The following is a 19,013-nucleotide window of genomic DNA, read 5'->3' on the forward strand; positions in this document are numbered from 1 at the left end:
TTCCCAGAATGGCATATTTTTACATTTGTTTACATAAAAGTTTTCCATATTACATATAAAGAAGGGTCTGATGAACCTTACTAAGGGCTTAAGGGACCTTTTCAATGGGTTTGGCCTAATTTGGCAATACTGTTTAAGAGACATGAGCAGAACTCTGAAGTAGGCTTTGTGTAAGTGATTTTTATTCTTTATATTGTCATTAATTCATACTTCTCCAGGGAGAGATCTGCATTTTTATGACTAGAGCTATGTCCAGCAAAATGTATTTCTTTACGAGCTGTACTCTTTAACAGTTGATATTGTAAGGTAGGATGAGTGCCGTCCTCCTTCAAAACACGTGCCAAAGCAAGCCCAGGAAGGACAGCAATGGAGCAAAGTTCTTTGATTCTTTCCTGTGACAACAGGGAGAGCCTGGCCAGCAGCTGCAATGATGTTCACACCAGGTATTGCATGAAATTAGCACAGGAAGCAAACTCATGCATACCCAACTGCGGAGTTGAGTAGAGCACGTGCCTATCTCAATGTATGCGCACTGTTCATGCTATTCAGGAAATGGAAGTCACTTTCCTCAATCCAGCTCTATGAGGTTTAGGTGAAAAGTTAATGGGTATATTTATGTTTTCTTATAAAGCTCTTATAGATTTTAGTTGAGCTGATCTTAGTCTATTAATTACTGGTTTTGCCAAAATAGTAAATTGGAACAATAATCTGCTTCTCTCTAGCACCTTTAAATTTATAAACTTGAATTTTCATACCTTGTTGAAGAAACATTTGCAAAAAAGTAACTTCTTCCTTTTCTCCCCCCCAGCAGTGTTTTAGAGCACTTTGCTGCAAGGGACCGCCACCACCACGACCTGAATATGACTTGGTTTGCATAGGCCTCACTGGTTCTGGAAAGACAAGTCTTCTGTCGCAGCTTTGCAGTGAAAGCCCGGAGAATATAGTGTCTACCACAGGTAGGATGCTGCCTTTATTCCATGGTGTGCTGTAACGTTGCCCAAAGGTAACTTCTGAAACACATAGCAAAGGCGGTAGAGAACTTCAGCTTAGTTATCTTGCTTTTGAAAGTACCTAATGGATTGCTTTGAAGTTACCACTACTTACTCTTTCAGTGTTTGGTCATACACTGGGGAATATCCATGAAAACATACAATTTGGAATATGTCAAAAGTCAGAACATACATTGTGGTGTAAGTAGACTCTTTGGAAACGGACATTCACAGTTTACTGTAGACAGACCTTAAAAGGTTTGTTTCTTCTCTTTTGTTTTTTAAGCAGTCATCTTATACAGATAGAAAAAAGAAGAATGTCATATAAAATAGAATGGGACAGTGATGCTCTGAAATTTACATTGGGGTTTATTTCTTCTCATACTTGGTCAGTACTGCCTTGTGGTATATGCTAGCAACCAAAAGAATAAATGTAATGGAAATGTTTGTTTCTGGTGATAATCCTTTCTTTTAGATCAGCAAAGAGACTTGTTTATGTAGTAAGGGCAGATTGAGATCAGAGAATCAATTTACAAAAAGCTCCAGTGGCATTGAGAAGACACACAAAACCAGACACAACCACCACAACTAAAAGGTTTCTTAAGTTCAAAAAATTTGAATATGCATGCTGATATAGATGAACCAGAATGCCTAATATTGAAAAGTGTATTTTGATTAAAAATAAAAACCACCAGAAAAAAAAACAAAAACAAACTTGTAGAGTGAGGAAAAAGGAATGCCTGGCTGCAGAGTTCAGAAAGAGGACAGATTAGGTCATAGAGATGGAAGAAATCTGGTTCTGTGGCTACAACGATTTAGTAAGGTTGATTGGGTGAGGGAACAGATAGTGAGTGTTGTGTGAGTAACTTGTGTATATAGTTATATGGCTTTATATTGTAGCTGTGGTTCATGGGCTTGAATTTTATGATTGTCTCTTAGCAACCCTAACTGGTTTTCAGTGTATCCTTTTATAAATACAAGAACATAAGGTTATTTAATACAACTGTAAGTAAACAAAGTAAAACAGGTACAATAAAATAGTGGGTTTTTTCTGCAATGAATAATTAACCCATTGCCTTCATAGTGGTGTTATTAGGAATGTTAAAGTGATCTGACACTTCATTGTGTGGAGAAGATGTCAATGCATAACTCAAAAGGTTAGAAGGAAATTGTTGAGTAACTCAGTCTTTTTTTTTTTTTCTCCCCCCCTTTATCTTTAGAGTTCACCTGAAATTAGTGCAAGTTCACCTGGACTCTGAAAGCAATAGTAACAGCAATGTAATATAGCAGTATAGATCTATCAAGGAAATAATGAAAATATGATTTATTTTAAAATTAAATTTCTTATATGTTTCTAGATAGTTGCAACAAAATACCATCATTTAGTTAGACAACTTGAGGAATGAAAATGGATTCTAGGCAGCATCGAAATCAAAATGATGCATATCTAGGCTATTCAGCTTATAATAAATCTACCCATATGTACCATATCTGTGCTATATTAGATAATATGGTTGAGAATCCAAGAATATAGTGTGACAACTTCTCCACTCAGTTTTCAAATTATAACCTGTATTTTTGCTTTTCTCATCAACACCACTCAGGTCCATTCCAGTTTTTACTCCTTTCTAGGAAGAGAAAGAGTAGATGTAATTTTTCCTATATAAAGTATTATATACACTTACATGTATGCATGCACTAAACATGCAGAATCTAGTATGTAGTATATTGAAGGATTGCTGGAAGCCTTTCATATTCCCTTTCTCTTGGCTGTCTGAATTTCCAGTTAAGGGAAAACATCAAACTTTATTAAAGATTTTTAGTTTTAAGCATATAATAGGCTAATAGAGGATTCATAGATGCTTCTAGTGTGCTTGTAACCATTTTAATACATACCACTCAGGTCTGTAAAAGGATCTTTCTGTTAATAGCATTTATAGACAGGATTAATATTCTAGGTGTAACCAAAACCTGTGAAGTTTAAATGTAAGAAAACAGTGATTTGAATTGCACGTTGTCTTCCACATCTCCTAAAAATTGCAGAAGGATCACTTCATATTACTGGTAATCTGAAATCTAAACTTTAATTCCAGATGCATTAAAAGATCATTTTATAAAGGTATATTCCGTACTAACTCCTTACCAAGTGGTAGATGGCCTGGATGGAAGTTTTGTGCTGCATTTAATGTATGCCAGCTATTTAATAGTATCTTTGCAAATTTCATTGCTCATACTGATTTTTTTTTCCCCCCATCTTATAACTGATATTTTTAAACATCATACTGAAACAGAATTTCCCATGCAAAATCCTGGTTCTTGGTGAAAAAAGTAGTCTTTTCTGAATGTATGCAACTGATTTTAAATGGCCTCTTTAACAAATAACTTACTAATACTCTTTATTTCTCTTTTTAGGTTTTAGCATAAAAGCGGTGCCATTCCAGAATGCCATCTTGAACGTAAAAGAACTTGGAGGTATAGCGTTTATTCATTTAATTATAAAAACATGCAGTGTCTAAATCTCATCATACCAAACTGTTATTTGTTTTAAATTTAGAAATGATAAATTTAAAAATTCCAGTGTGGCTGGAATTTAAAACCCATGTTTCACCACAGCAGATAAAGTTGAGAAAAATTGAACAAATGCTGACTAGAAAGAACAAAAAGTAAAAAGCAGAAGGCTGATAAGTATCTGGTGTATCTCCTTCATGTCATTCCTCAGATTGCAGAGGTTAAGTCATACAGAAATACAAATTGGGCTGTAATTTTAGTATGGCTCATGTGGCAGCTCAGGGAAGTGTGTTCCTTGTGTTTATTGTACATATAAACTTTTACTTATGAGCACTAGCTCAGGTAAGCTATATATAGCTTTCAAATCAAACATAAGCCTGCTTGAATTACTTGAAAAGGAGCTCTTGCTTTATTTACTGATCAAGTTGAACTGCCTGTTCTCTAAGTTTCTATTTTGATATACTAAGAATCCCTTCCTGCTCCATGAGAAACTAAAAAACCCACACATTTTCCTCCAAAAATTTAGTCTATAAAATAATGCATGTAATTTAGATTACTGTGAAGATGTGCGTGCCCTAGTCCACATTCTTTCAGAATGTAATCTTACCAGGATAACTTGAAATATCTCTATATATTATGCAACTCAGTTGAATAATGGTATAGAAAGAAATTACAGATTTGATGATTTCCTGCTATGGTGCAGCAATCCCTAGTGGGGAACTAAGGGTGAAATTGTGTACGATGAACATACAGGAGAATGGGGAAAGACTGGAAAAATAAGACAGATGATAACATTTGTTGTTCAGAAGTTTCTAACAGCGTTTTGCTGATAGGAGTTTGGGATGCTGAGGTTTAATCTCAAGACAGATAATGAAGGTGCAAAGGCAATAGGAAGCTGCTTCTCTGGTTCTAACAGGCATCTTTCCAGCCTGGAGACACAGTGCCTGAAATCACCATTTATTTAGTATGTTTATTCAGTTATTCACTGTTGTAATGCTGTCAAAACAGAATGCAAAGTCATGGTGTCAGTTGTGATGTGGATACTTATTCAGGCCTAAATCAAGATTGTAGACCCATTCTAGAGGCCAACTAATAATTTACAGTTGGTTTTTTTTAGAATAAGTCTATTTTATATTTTAGTTTGCTATCTTGTAAATGCAGACTTAGAAACTACTGGTGAGATGCCAGTAAAAATACTAACAACATGTTATAGGGTTTAGTAACTTTCTCTGGTTTACATACTAAAAGATATTGTCATATGTTTGTGTTACGTTTTTGTAATCCACCCAAAGGCCTTTTTCACAAGCCTAGAGAATCAAGATGTTGTGTAGACATCTTTGAAATTTCATTTAAGACAAAATGTGTTAAGTGCTTAGCAAGAGCAGAGTGGTAAATATCGGGGATGCTTGAGTTTGCAGCTGGTTGAGCATGCCCAGGAAAAGAGAGATGAGAACTGTCCTCCCCACTGCTGTTCCTCCTTAAGCTTCTTTACCAAAGTAATGAATTCACACTCTCAGGCCAGCTAAATTAATTGTCTAGGTGAGAGCTTGAGAAAAAATAACTTTAAATAGGATTGGTTAAACAAAGCATGTGTATTTTGTCTTAATTTGGAAGTAAAGAGCAAAAGAAGAGAGAGTAGGAGGGGGAGTCACACTGTCGTGCGATCCAAATTGAATGGAAAATATGAATCCTTGGAGAAGATGGCAACAGATATCAGGTAGTATCTGCCTTGTGAAAAAATGAGGGAGGAGGGAGAAAATTATGTTGAGCTATTAATTAAATTTAATATTTTAATAGTTATGGGAAAACCACCATCTTCCTTTGTTCTGTGAAGAAGGAGGGGAGTACTGAACACCCTTTTAGCAACATAGCCTGACAGAGCAGCTAAAATTTCATCTAGTTAGTCATCAGAAAACTGGTCCCACAAGTAAATGCCAGCCTAAGTCATCCTGACAGTGATGTACTAACACAAAGCAATAAAATATCCATACTGTATTTGACTAAAAGACAGTTGACACCTCTACAAAATCTAGTTGTGGAGTGCATGCAATGCCATCTGCGACATAGCTGCATCTAACAGTTTACAGAAAGTCTTAGCAGATGAAATTTTTAGATGACCCTGATGAGCTGTCCAAGCTGTGAGTCGCAGAGAGATATTCAGCTTCCAAAAGCATTAAAGCTAGATCTGTTTGCTATCAATCATACTCAGCCTGCTGTTCAAATGGTGCCTAAGCCCATGCTCTGTCACATAATTTCCTCATTTCATAGATAAGAGAGATCATTTGCACCTGCTTATGGATCTTAACTTGAGTCCTGAGGAAAAACAGATAAGGATTCAGCGGTAGCCATCTTTCCACTGTTCTTTGAAAACATTTTTTTTCTACAATTAGCTTTTTACAGTGTGAATAGACAACCTGTTGCCTTTCTTACTCAACACAAGTAGGAGCCATGTAAGCAACACCTATCAAAGCTATGTACAATAAGATAAGCAAACCACAAAATTTCCTAGTTACATTTTTTGTGGGGTGGGGGGTTGCTTTTTGTTGATGGGATGTTTTGTGGAGAGAAAAGTAGAAACATTGGTTTGCTAAAAATTAATAAAAAGATACCTACGTTTTATGACACACACACCCCCCCAAAAAATATTTTTTATTCTAGCCAGAAATGGCTTTGATCCTTTCAAAGGCTAAAGCAGATTCAAACTTTGTGAGCCAGTCAGCAGAAGGGCTAGACAGACAGAACTAACACAGCTGTGGTATGTCTACTAATCTTAAGTGCCATAGAGATAGATGCATAAAGATCATTTTGAGATTTATTTGAGATTACCTGCACTGTTACCAAAGGTGTGACTGCAGCTCAGAGGAGGGTACATCTGAGCCTTGCTGGGTGTTGACAGCAGTTGTCAGCTTGGGGAGTTGTGGTGCTGCTTCTGAGATCCTGGCTGTTATTGAATTCTTCAGCAGAGATGGAGGGAGGGCAGAGATGGGGTAATAGGTAGAAAGGAAACTGGTAAGTGATTTTCTTGTTGCCAGCCATTCACTTTGCTTGCCCTAGAGGACTTACTGTGTGTTTGTGCCTTTAAAAATTAAAAAAAAAAAAAAAAAAAAAAAACAAAAAAAAAAAAAAAAGAGGTGATTTTGAGAATGGCTGTCATACATAAAGTCCAGTTAATGTAGTCTGCCACCTACTGCAAACTATTAAAGCTTCAGACTTCAATAAATCTGCGAGCATATTGCAGGGCACATATTTTATCTTCCTTTTATAATAATCTGTAAGATTTTTTATAAACTTTTATGAACTTTTAATTGACTTCATGGTCCTGACTAGAACAGGAGATTTTTGTTTCAAATTGCATGTTTTATTTTAAGATGGTAATGTAATACACATGCTGAAGTAGATCAAACTGACTTTTTGCAAGCAAGTGTAAATATGGTGTTTTTAAATCTTCCAAGTGCTTGCAACCTAAATGTTGTTCTAACAGTTTTAAATATCTTAATAGGTGAAGATTCAAAGTTGGAGACAGCACCTAAGTTATCTAATAGGGAAAATACTGAAGGCTTGACTTCCAGATTAATCTCATTGAGGAAGCCTGGAAGGCAGACAAGAGATGACAGAGATGGTTTCCATAAGCTTCAGTTTGATAAGAAAAGTAGAAATAAGCACAATATTTTATGCGTATTTCTGTTTTTTGTATATATTGAGGATAAAGGGAGAATATTTATTCCTCAGCGTTTCTGGGGTTTTCTTTTATGCTGTTTGTTCAGAGTGTTGTTGAATTTCTGCAATGAATATAGGTGATCTAGCAATCTCAAACTGTTCCTCCTTGAGGGAAAAAATACCTGCCAATTCCCTGCTGCCATGCTTTGTGTATGTTTGCAGTACAGTCCCTGAAAAGCTGCAGAAAGCAGGCTATGATCTCTTGGTCTTAAACCCTAGGAAGCAAAAGTCCTGGAAATTTTGAACCTTGAGGAAGGTTTTGGCTTAGCAGCTGTATTGCTGCTTAGCAATAAGCAGTAGCAATACAAAATAGGCATCGAAGGGTGACTGACATTAGACCCACGGGAAACTTCTGTATCTGTGTGTGGATGTGTCTGTCAATGTGGACAAATTGCATGTACATACAAAGTGGGTATCTTTCTTAGAAAGGATTTGTAACTTTATTTGTAATAAAAAGGAGAAAACAGGTTGAAAAATAGCTCATGAAAAAAACCCCAAAATCTATATGCTGTATTTCTTCAAGGGGTTTACTGGGAGATCTAAACAGAAAGTATACCCGAGATAGATAAGAAGCAGCCAGATCTCTTAAAAATGTGTTAAGATTTCTAAGATTTCAAGCATCTTCCTGATTACCTAAGAAAACATGACAGTTTTCCTTGTGAGGAAGTGATGGAAAGTGAAGTCATAAATCCTATGTAGATTTAGAAACAGTTATTTCAAAAGCCTTTTCATAAGGTTTTTCAGGGAGGGGGTAGGGTATATTTTAAAATTTTGCAAGAACATACAAGAGTTGTGGTTTTTTTTTCCCTTCCCTTCCTTCTTACTCCCCCACCAATGGGGCAGTCTTTCAGGCAAGAAGATTTTTGTGGTGCAGTTGACATATTCCTTGTCATCTTTTAATCTTTTTGCTAGTTATAAACGGTTTGTTTAATATCAGTAGAGGAATTAACTATGTAACTTTTTATCAACTATATAACCTTCAAAATAGGTAGGTGTCTTTATTTCAGGTGAGTGGATGTTATATTTGAAGTGGTAGAAAAACTGGTTGCAGCCTGCATGCATTCATGGCCCCAGATTAACTATTTTTGGTGGGAAGGAAAAATAGTTCTTCCCTGGATTGAGAATATAACTTCTCTGGAGCTGTGATGTATTCCTCCTCCTGTTTTGAGGTGAATAAGAGCTTTCATGCACAGGGTAGACTATCTTAAAGCAAGGGCTGTGTGACATTTGTTGTGCTCTCAATGGAGACTTGCTGGAAGTTTGACAATTAACAAATTTGATGCCTTTAAATTGCTTTCAGTCAATTTTTTTTCTGTAATGCTGTGTTCTGTTCTCCTGAAAGTACTGAAAAGGAGGGAATTGAAGGTAGCCTCAGACTGCCGTGAATGAAGATGTAAACAGAAGTATTCATAGTTAAAAGGAAGATTTGCAGCTCTGCATTTTGCATAATATTTACAGGAGTGCATCATTGTGCAACCTGTTTTGTATGTGTATTAAACTGCACGTAACTCTCAAACTCTTCCCCCCAGCTTCCAAGGGGCATTTGAGAGGGTACTTACTGGCACTGATAAAAATAATAAACTGTATTAATATGGAAACACTATACCCTTGGCTGATAATAAAAAAAAAAATATTTATTTGATATTTTTAAAATTACAAATTAAAATTTTTTAAAATTTTGAACAGTTAGTTGAATAAACCTTCCCTGTAGTAATGCTGAATGACTAGGGTTTTTCATTAGAATCATAGAATCATTAAGGTTGGAAAGGACCTCTGAGATCATCGAGTCCAACCGTTAACCCAACTGCCAGGTCCACCTCTAAACCATGTCCCTAAGCACCACATCCACACATTTTTTGAACACTTCCAGGGACTGTGATTGCACCACTTCCCTGGGCAGCCTGTGCCAGGGCCTGACCACTCTCTCCGGGAAGAATTTTTCCTAATATCTAATCTAAATCTCCCCTGGCACAACTTGAGCCCATTTCCTCTTGTCCTATCACTTGTTACTTGGGAGAAGAGACCAACCCCCACCTCACTTGTAGTTTTTCTATAAGAAAAGAGGTTATGTTTTTTTTTTTATAGAGTAATTCAAACCTATGTTTGTGCAGTGTGCCCAGGTGGCCAAGAGGGCCAATAGCATCCTGGCCTGTATCAAGAACAGTGTGGCCAGCAGGACCAGGGAGGTGATAGTGCCACTGTACTCAGCACTGGTGAGGCCGCCCCTCGAGTGCTGTGTTCAGTTTTGGGCCCCTCACCCCAAGAAGGCCATGGAGGGGCTGGAGCGTGTCCAAAGAAGGGCAACGAAGCTGGTGAAGGGTCTAGAGCACAAGTCTTATGAGGAGTGGCTGAGGGAGCTGGGGTTGTTTAGCCTGGAGAAGAGGAGGCTGAGGGGAGACCTTATTGCTCTCTACAACTGCCTGAAAGGAGGCTGTAGCGAGGTGGGGGTCGGTCTCTTCTCCCTAGTAACAAGAGATAGGATGAGAGGAAACGGCCTCAAGCTGCGCCAGGGGAGGTTTAGGTTAGATATTAGGAAAAACTTCTTCACCGAGAGGGTGGTCAAGCATTGGAACAGGCTGCCCAGGGAAGTGGTTGAGTCTCCATCCCTGGAGGTATTTAAAGAACAGATAGATACAGTGCTCGAAGACATGGTATAGATGGATTTGGCAGTGATAGGTTAATGGTTGGACTCGATGATCTTAAGGGTCTTTTCCAACCTTGACGATTCTATGATTCTATGATTCTATCACCGAATACTATCTTTTCTAATAAATAGCATGATTGTGTTGTGGTGGGTTGGTTGGCTGTTTTTTTTTTTTTTTTTTCCCAATTTATTTGTGAATGGGATGTTTTAGTTATATCACAGGACTTTTGGCTCCTGTGGGTTCATTGCTGAGGGAATCAAATCATATACCCGGGCACAAGTCGTGACTCTTGCCTGTCTCTGAGCAAAATAGTACACTGAATGTCACATTTTAGTGAACCTCTCGCATAACACATTCCCTAGGTCTAATGTGAATTGTTGTTATGTTTTTCTGATGCTTTGGGGATTTTTACCTGAGTGTTTTCTTTTTTTTTTTTTTTTACTTAGTTTGGACATGAAGTGATTAATTCATAGGATACTCTGTGCTAAACTACACCTTTAAAAACAACTGCTTGCTCTGTAAGACTAAATTTGTCATACCATGAAGTGCAATGGCTGGGTCATTATTCACAGGCCAGCGTTTCCTGCCCAGGATAGCACCACAACATACTACCTAATGCTCTGGAGAAAGAAGCTGAGAACAGGTTGTGCTCCTTGGATATGAAGAGTTAAGGCAAAAAAATATAAGCTTATTTGTCTTATAGAAATTGCAATTTCCAGTTGCTGATAGTTTATTGATGCCAAGAATTACTTTTCAAGTGCATTTGCCAGAAAAATGAGTTAAAATGGCACCCGAGGTACAGACTTTCTCAGTCTTCTTTCTTGTCTGGTTAGTACAAATTTTGTTATTCTTAAACCTCAGGCTGTGATTTCATCAGAATTAAAACATAAGCAAGTTCAGAGCAGGTCACTATTCTAATGGAAAATCTTGAAGGAAATACTAAGTTTTGTTAGGCATTATTAGGTGCTTCTTAGAACTATGCCATAGTGACTGGCCAGGGCTGGAGAGAAAAGGACTACTATGCTTTGGTGGTGTTTCTTTTGGGACAGTTGATGTGGAGAAACAAAGTTCACCAGCTGAAGAACCCGAACCAAAAAGACAGGGCCATAAGGTCAACAAATCAGCATACTGCTTTTCTGGCTCCAGTGTCTCATGTAGGGATCCATGTGCTGCTTTCTTCCGTGTGCCTGGATACAAGAGGTCAAATGCTCTGCAGTTCACCACACAATTTTTCTCCTTAGAAATAGTACAGTTAGAGATAAGACTCAGGGTCTGGCAGTGACATGTGGTTGAAAAGTAGCTGGCTGAAGCTTAGAATAGATAAGACAAGTTATATTGCTGGGGGAAAAAAAAAAGACCTTCAAAGAACTGATCATGGTGTTTTCCTTTCATTTCATTGAAAATTATTCTCTACCAGTTTTTAAAGTAATGTGATATTTCAGAAGCCTGCGACGCTGCTGTGTGTGGCTATGTAAATAGTGTCCCTCTGGCAACTTGCCCTACTTGGTTCTGACAAAGACAGCTGTTTGGAAAGACTGGGACATCTAACAGATGCTATGAAATTCTTTACGAGTACAACTGATAGATATTATGGTGGTACAGAAACACAGATTTAGCTTTCAATGCAATCCCTCTTCTGTATAAGTAATGTTGATCTTCAGAAGTTGATAAAATAAATTAAACACCTGTCCTATTTGTGTGTTGTTACTTTATGAATCTGGTTAAATTAATAGAGAAATTAAGCAAGGTCTTTACTAAATCCCATGACCGTTTACCTTTAACCATCTCTTTAGATCTCTTGCAGAAAAACACTGTTCAGGTCTGACTTCAATATCCTCTATAGGAAAACGTGTTCACAACATTCATTAGCCACCTAAATTGTGCTAGGTGCAGAATACAGAAACTGAGTGCTTAAGGTTCTAGTGTGGCTAGTACAGAGAAGGGAGTAACTCCATGTAGCGAGATTTGAATATCTGAATTGGATGCCTAAAGTGTATGGTGTAAATTCCTCCCTAGATATTGATTTCTTCACCTTTTTTTAGTGGCTGTCTTTTCTGTTGCACAGTGTACACAAATTAAGTGAATATTTTAAGTATCATATCAATGTTATAGTAATTATGTTGCATTAAATTCTCATTTTGTGCCAATGTTTTGGTCAGAACTTTTGTGTAGTTGTTTTGTTTCACTAAAATGGAGTTTTATTATTATTAGCACTTGGTATTTGTGTCTACGTTAAAGTTCACTTCTCTATCTCAAAGTAAGAATAGTGTCTGTAAAGGATACTTGCAGCACATTTCTGCAAATCACTGTCTTGCAGACATGTCAAGCTTTCTACTAGAGTATTACTGCTGCTGTTCACTTTTTAGTGTTAGTCCTTGTGAGTGTAGTGCCAGATTCAGACATACAAAGAATAGCCCATATCCAAATCATAGTGTAGATAGTTTGATAGCTGTCCAATACAATTTTTTTAATTTTTTTTTTTCCTACCTCAATGTTACAAACATATGCTGCTCTCCAGGGGAGACAAAAGCTTTCTATAGATAACCTTATTGCTTAGCTTATATTGAGATGGCTGAGTGCTGCTGAACTGTGTCCTAAAAATTACTGTGGCACATAAGCCTGTATAGTCACTCATGTGTCTACTGTTGGGCTCTTCCAAAATCCTTAGTGTGGCTGACAGAGCAAAAGTAGATGAAATGAATGCCTTTGCATGTTGTCACTGTTCAACTCACTATTGTATCACCATTCTCCTCATTAAGTGTCTAATTACAACTTTAATAGGCTTTCCTGACACCTTTTTTCCAGTTATGAAGTGTTTGCCCGATAGTTTGGAGATGAACTGGAAGACCTTACCATGCTCAGAAATGAGCAACTGCCATGACAGAAGCTACAGGTTATGGCAAGGAGCTGCAGGGCTAAGGAAAAAAGAATGGGCAAAGGTTTATATATTAATACCAAGATATTTCAGTGAGAAGGTATAGGATTAGGCTAGGTGGCACTGGAAGCATGGTAGTTCTGCCAGTACTCATTAATGGAGCAGAAATTTTCAGGGATAAAGAACTGCACTGAGTCAAATTCCTTCCTTATTTAAACAATGTTAGTTTGATGTTTGTGTGTGTGTTGGATTTATGGTTGCTTTTTTACTTTTTATTCTTTCAACAATGTATATTTAGGAGAGAAAAATCTAGTCTATTGCTTTGATTGTTCGAAGTAGAAGGGTTATTTTCAGATACAAGTGTTAAATCTGTTTAACTATACTTGTTTTAATTAGTTCTTATTATTGTCTTGAAAGGGACTGACAATATCAGGAAATATTGGAGTCGTTACTACCAAGGATCCCAAGGGGTAATATTTGTATTAGACAGTGCCTCCTCTGAAGATGATCTAGAAACTGCTAGGAATGAACTGCATTCTGCTCTCCAGCACCCACAGTTATGTACTTTGCCGTTTTTAATACTGGCCAATCATCAAGACAAGCCAGCAGCTCGCTCCGTACAAGAGGTATGTTAACATGGCAGCATCTTGCCTGTTTGTATTTACTGTCTGCACACCACTGACCCAGTATTACATATTACCCTGACATCCTAGTTAAGGACTGGCCTCATTTACTCTTCTCTGTAAGTACACAGACCAAGAACAGTCCCAGCCCCTAAGAACTTAGTCCAATGCACTCTATACAGGCTTAGTTGTTCTGGAAAACAGACAAGTAATACTTGGATACAAACACAGTTCTCCTGCTTTCACCATATTTTGCTTAAGGAAGAAAAGATGTTTTTAAACTACTCTTATCAAAAGCTGCTGGGACAGTGATTTTTTTGTTTTGTTTGGGTTTTTATTTGCTATTAGTTTTAATCTTGCACTATCCCATTACTCCATTCTTTGCAACTGCTTAAACCAATAGATTGCAGTCATGGGCAGTCTTTTATGTAAAAGCTTTTTTCTTAACTGTTATGTACTGATGCGAGGGCAGAGTTGCAATTCCTGTTCCGAAGTCCTCAACCTGTTCTGATTTTCTTATTTTAAGGAGTAATGTCTTTGTCTAATTTGTAGCTGTCACATAGTAAATTATATAATTGTTCTATTCAGTGTACCTTTTGCTCTTAAGTTTCTGAAAAATTCTTATTACCTACATTCCTATTGTGTCACATACCTTTGAGGAAATGCTGAAAGTTACTGATTCTTTATGAGAAGCTCCACTTATTCTTCTGAAGTTGTAGGAAGAAATTAAACTTTGTGTCATTCTGTTCATAAATGTCATTTAAAGGACTCTTCCCATTAAAGATTGTATGTGAAATCTCCTGTTTGTTCCGTGAGCGGTGGTTTTTACTACGGCAGAGTCAAAACTGTTTCATCACCTTACTGTGCTGCTTTGTATTTAAAATTGTTGCTTTCTTAGATGCTCTTTTGTCTAAAATATGATCTTTCTGAAGAATGCCAATTCAATTCAATGCAAAAATTATTGATCTGTAGGAAAACTGCTATTTGTACAGTATAGTTTTTTGTACATTCTGTATTGTTTTATTGCTATTTATGCCTCTTTAGTTAGCAAAAAGAAATAGAGGATAAAATGTTAAGCTTATTATGTGTTAAGAAGGAGAAATGTAAATGTGACTGGGGTATAGTGATGTTTTTAATATCAGAGGAAGAGAGTGAGAATCCCACGGTGTTTTGGTTTTACTTTTTTCAGAGAGCTATGCAGATTACGATTTCCATCAACGGAAATGCTTTTTTCACATGATTTAAGTATTTTTAAGCCTTTATTATTTTATTACTTTTTTCCTTTTTAAACCCTCCAAATTGGGTTTACAGTTAACTGAAGATTTTGATTATAAATCTCATTTAAGAAATGTTCTTCCTCCAGTTTCATGAGAATAGTGAATACAGGAGAGGAACAAAGTCTTTATGCCACGTGACATATGCCAGTTAGTTTGCTTTACAGCAAGTTATAGACTTAACTCTCCATTTTGCAGTTGAGCCCATGTGGATGGACTTTTGGGCCTGTACTGAATCTTTTGTGTATTTAGAGTTAGCATTTCTTCTCTTTTATTGACAGTACCCTCATTTTCTCCTTATCCCTCTGCATCATTACCAATTGCTTGATATCTCAGTAGAGGAATAGATCTTTATGTGCTTACAGTAGCATTTAAATATGTTTCTACTGCATGCTCTTCATAAAAAAAAAAATCTTTCAGTGTATTTTCATAGTAAACAAGTCTTTCTACTTTGAGTCTGTATGAAATGCTGAATACAAGAATTTTGTTAAATGCGTGTAGCTTATGCATATTTTCAGAAAAAAAAAACACCCTTGTATCAGGATCTCAGTGTATGTCTGAAATTCTTTACTTAAGAATAGTGGAAAACAAAATTACAAAAAAGAAATGAAGGAGAATGTCACAAAGTTAGAATCATAGAATCATAGAATCATTAAGGTTGGAAAAGACCCTTAAGATCATTGAGTCCAACCGTTAACCCAGCACTGCCAAGCCCACCACTAAACCATGTCCCTAAGCATCACATCTACCATCTTTTAAATCCCTCCAGGGATGGGGACTCAACCCCTTCCCTGGGCAGCCTGGGCCAGGGCCTGACAGCCCTTTCGGTGAAGAAGTGTTTCCTAATATCCAACCTAAACCTCCCCTGGCGCAGCTTGAGGCCGTTTCCTCTCATCCTATCACTTGTTACTAGGGAGAAGAGACCGACCCCCACCTCGCTACAGCCTCCTTTCAGGCAGTTGTAGAGAGCAATAAGGTCTCCCCTCAGCCTCCTCTTCTCCAGGCTAAACAACCCCAGCTCCCTCAGCCGCTCCTCTCAAGACTTGTGCTCTAGACCCTTCAGCAACTTCATTGCCATAGAATCAGAGAATCGTTAAGGTTGGAAAAGACCCTTAAGAAAGGGTTGTTAAATAAAATACCAGTTGTTACTGGTATTTTGTCCCTGAAAAAATTATGTTCTATGTTTGCTGTGAATGCAAAGCAGGAGCCTTAGTCAAATTTTTCTGATGTTGAAATAGAAATGTCTTGCTTTCCTAAAGGCTTTGCTGTTTTTTTGTCCTCATTACTGAGGTGTGTAATGAAAGAAAATAAAATGCTGAATCATCATAGAACCATTTCTTAGTTCAAAAAGAGCATTTTTATAAGCTTTAACAAAAATAGTGTGTTGAGCATTGAGTTTTATTAGACTTTTTTGCAGAACTAAGTCCATTAAATATAGGTATTGTCTTACTTTTTTGTGTGTCATTAATACAAATGAATCACAGTTGAAATTTAGAAGTATGTATGCATTCTTTTAGACAACAAGTTGCCTTTCTTTAATGGGGATAAGGAAGGACCCCTTAAAGAAAATGTCTGAGTGGTGCATAATAGGAATTGTAAAAAAATATTTATCTACAACAAAAATCCTTCACAAAACTGTAGAAGTGCCAAGCAGTTTCTGCAACAGATGTTAGTTATATTTATTGTTGGGAAGTGCAGTTGCTTCAGTTTTTCAAAATTTTGTATTTTATTTTTAATGTGTTTTCTCCATGCATTGGTAGAAACAGTATTGTAGAAGCTGTATGCTGTAACTATTAAGCAATGATGTCATGAATAGTTCAATTCAAAACGATGACTATTTTTAAGAATATCCAATTAATTTGTTTAATTTATGAAATGTAATTTAAGCTATTTCATTTTGCAGGCATAATTGGAGAAAATACTTAATATTATTGAAGTGATTAGGAAAAATTACTGGAGACGCTAAGTTGAAATACTAATCAGTAAATGTAATCCTTTTTTCCTTTGTTCAGTTGCTGGTTGGCTGTTTCCTATTTTTTTAATTTTAAAATGAAACCAAGAAAGTACATTTGACACTTCATTCTAGAAACTATAAATTAAGATGTCATTTTAAATATTGTGCCCCTTATTTCTGTTATGTCAAGTTGTATGGCATTTATTCCACCTTCCCATGTCAAAGATATCTGTAAGTTGTTTTGATGTTCTTGTGACAGTAGCATATATTTAAGTGTTTTCAAATAGCTACTAAATTATTTCAACTGAGCCATGTTGAAATAAAGACTGCATATATTAACCAGACTGTAAAACTCAGACAATCATATTTGAGTCAATAGGTATGTTGTAAAATAACCTTATTTTAGATTAAAATTACAATAATGAAGAATCAATCATATGTAAGTCAGTTCTTACTGCTGTTTTGGAAACCTCCTGAATTAGTAAATATAGTTACAAGTGAAAAATAAATTTAGTTACTCAGCAGATGGGAAGATGGTTTAGTAATGGCATATCAGTTTGTTTGGCCACTGTTTCCAAAATACAGGGTGCAATTCTAGAACAGTGTACCTAATTATATTTTTTTAATAAGCATCTTACTGATGGAGTGTGCTGCTGGTTTTCCATCACAAAGGTGCTTTTGATTATAACAAGTGTTTTTGATTAGTCAGATTTCTGTTACAGGCTTAAAACATTACATGGTGATAAGAGCACTGTAAATTGCTTTGCAAGGGAACAGCAGCATGACTATGATTACCAATTTGTTGATTTTTATTTTGGAATCTCTGCTACTTTGTGTAATTATATCAGAAACTGGATGTTGCAGTGGATTCCTGTGATTTGAACCAGTATGCAAACTGAGAGTTGCTTTCCTCCTGAGTCAGAGCAATATTTAGGAGTCGCAGGTAAGATGGGTTGGAAGTTGTTCATAGCCACTGTACTTGAGGAACAGGCTGTGCTGAGCAAACACTCATCTGAATCTGTTGAGGACTTCTGGAAGCCATGCAGGACTGGCCAAAGTAGAAACCCAATTGAACCATGGAGCTTTGCCAGTTCGATGGTGAAGCAGCTACATGTTTGGGTGGTGGGGTGTTGGATTTGGGGAATTTCTTTGGTTGTTTGGTTTTTGTTTTTTCTTTTTTTTATATTTAAGGCTGTTTTCAAGATTGCAGTTGGACTAGATGATCATTGTAGGTCCCTTCCAACTGAACTATTCTATTCTAAGATCATATATGTGAAGACATTCATAGAGTATAACCTTTTGGTGGGTTTTCTTTTAGTTATCCAAAAGTGCAGGCAATTAATACATTTCTTTCATATATATAAATTGTTGACCACTAGTACCAGGGGAAATCATTGAAGATATATTCTAAATTCCCTTTTTAAAAAATGCTAGAACTTTTTAACATAGGCTTACTAGTAGACAGTGAATCAAAAGTCTTCTCAGTCTATTTTAAGATTATATTATCTTTTAGAATATTATTGTCAGGGGAAAAAAAAGGTGAAAAGATTATGTAGTGAGCTGATCACAAGTGCTTTTTTTTCCTTTTGCATACAAGATCTTACTTTAAAGTTGCAATGTGTGAAACTCCAGAGGAAAGTCTTTCCCACTTTCCTTTTTTCTTTGATAGAGCAAGATTAAAAATATCTTTGAATTACAAAACAATATTTTCAAAAGCAAATGTGAAAGGTTGATCCAATGTTTACATAGATTGTGATGTATTTATCTATTTGAGAGTATTTTAAAGATGTCTGGGTTTTGAATTGTGGTTTTCTGCTAGCAGAAAAGTGGAGGGTAACTCTCCTTATGAAAAGAGCCACTTGAGTGATGTGAGGGCTAATATCTGTTACCCTGCCAGTTTCTTCTCTGTTTTTTTTTATGTCTGGAAATAATTTTGTAGATAAACAATGTCGTCTTGATGTCTTAAGTGTCTTAAAGCTAAATAACCATCACGGGAGAATGTCCCGGTTTGTCAGCATCTGCGGAGGCCCTTACTCACGCAAGGGAGCTGGAGCGCTATAGAAACTGCACTTTCTGAGCCTGCTGATGCTTTATGGTCTGACTTGGCTGCATATATGACAGGCTTAATTCCAGGACTTAATTACTTCTTTGTATTTTGTGTTAGGGTGGTCAGTGTCTTCATACTATTTTGCCATAGTTCATGCCTTTTGTAGCTTCTGCTAGTTTAGGGGAAAATAGTTTCTTTATTGAAACCCTTTCAACTTATCAGTGTGTATTACTGTATATGTCATTACTAACAATCTGAAAAACTGTGTTGAACAGTGACATGTGAGGAGGCTTAGCTTCAGAGAGTGTGCACTATCTCAGCTAACACCTTTGAACAGCTGATGCCTCCAGCACCAGGTACTACAAAAACAGCCTGAAGCAG

At 36.7% G+C, this 19,013-nt stretch overlaps 1 protein-coding gene across 1 annotated transcript in view; it reads left to right on the plus strand.

Annotated features, from left to right (window-relative positions):
- Positions 1-19,013, plus strand: part of LOC309602011 (ADP-ribosylation factor-like protein 15) — a gene marked incomplete at both ends in the record, with an annotated part of 207,235 nt that overhangs the window by 36,544 nt on the left and 151,678 nt on the right. Inside the window, 3 exons of the mRNA XM_082335286.1 lie at positions 812-956; positions 3,402-3,461; positions 13,152-13,360. Coding sequence (XP_082191412.1) covers positions 812-956; positions 3,402-3,461; positions 13,152-13,360 — 414 coding nt within the window. The remainder of the gene's footprint in view (positions 1-811; positions 957-3,401; positions 3,462-13,151; positions 13,361-19,013) is intronic.

Source organism: Platalea leucorodia, assembly GCF_965183815.1.
Source record: "Platalea leucorodia genome assembly, chromosome: W".
Taxonomy (NCBI): Eukaryota; Metazoa; Chordata; class Aves; order Pelecaniformes; family Threskiornithidae; genus Platalea; species Platalea leucorodia.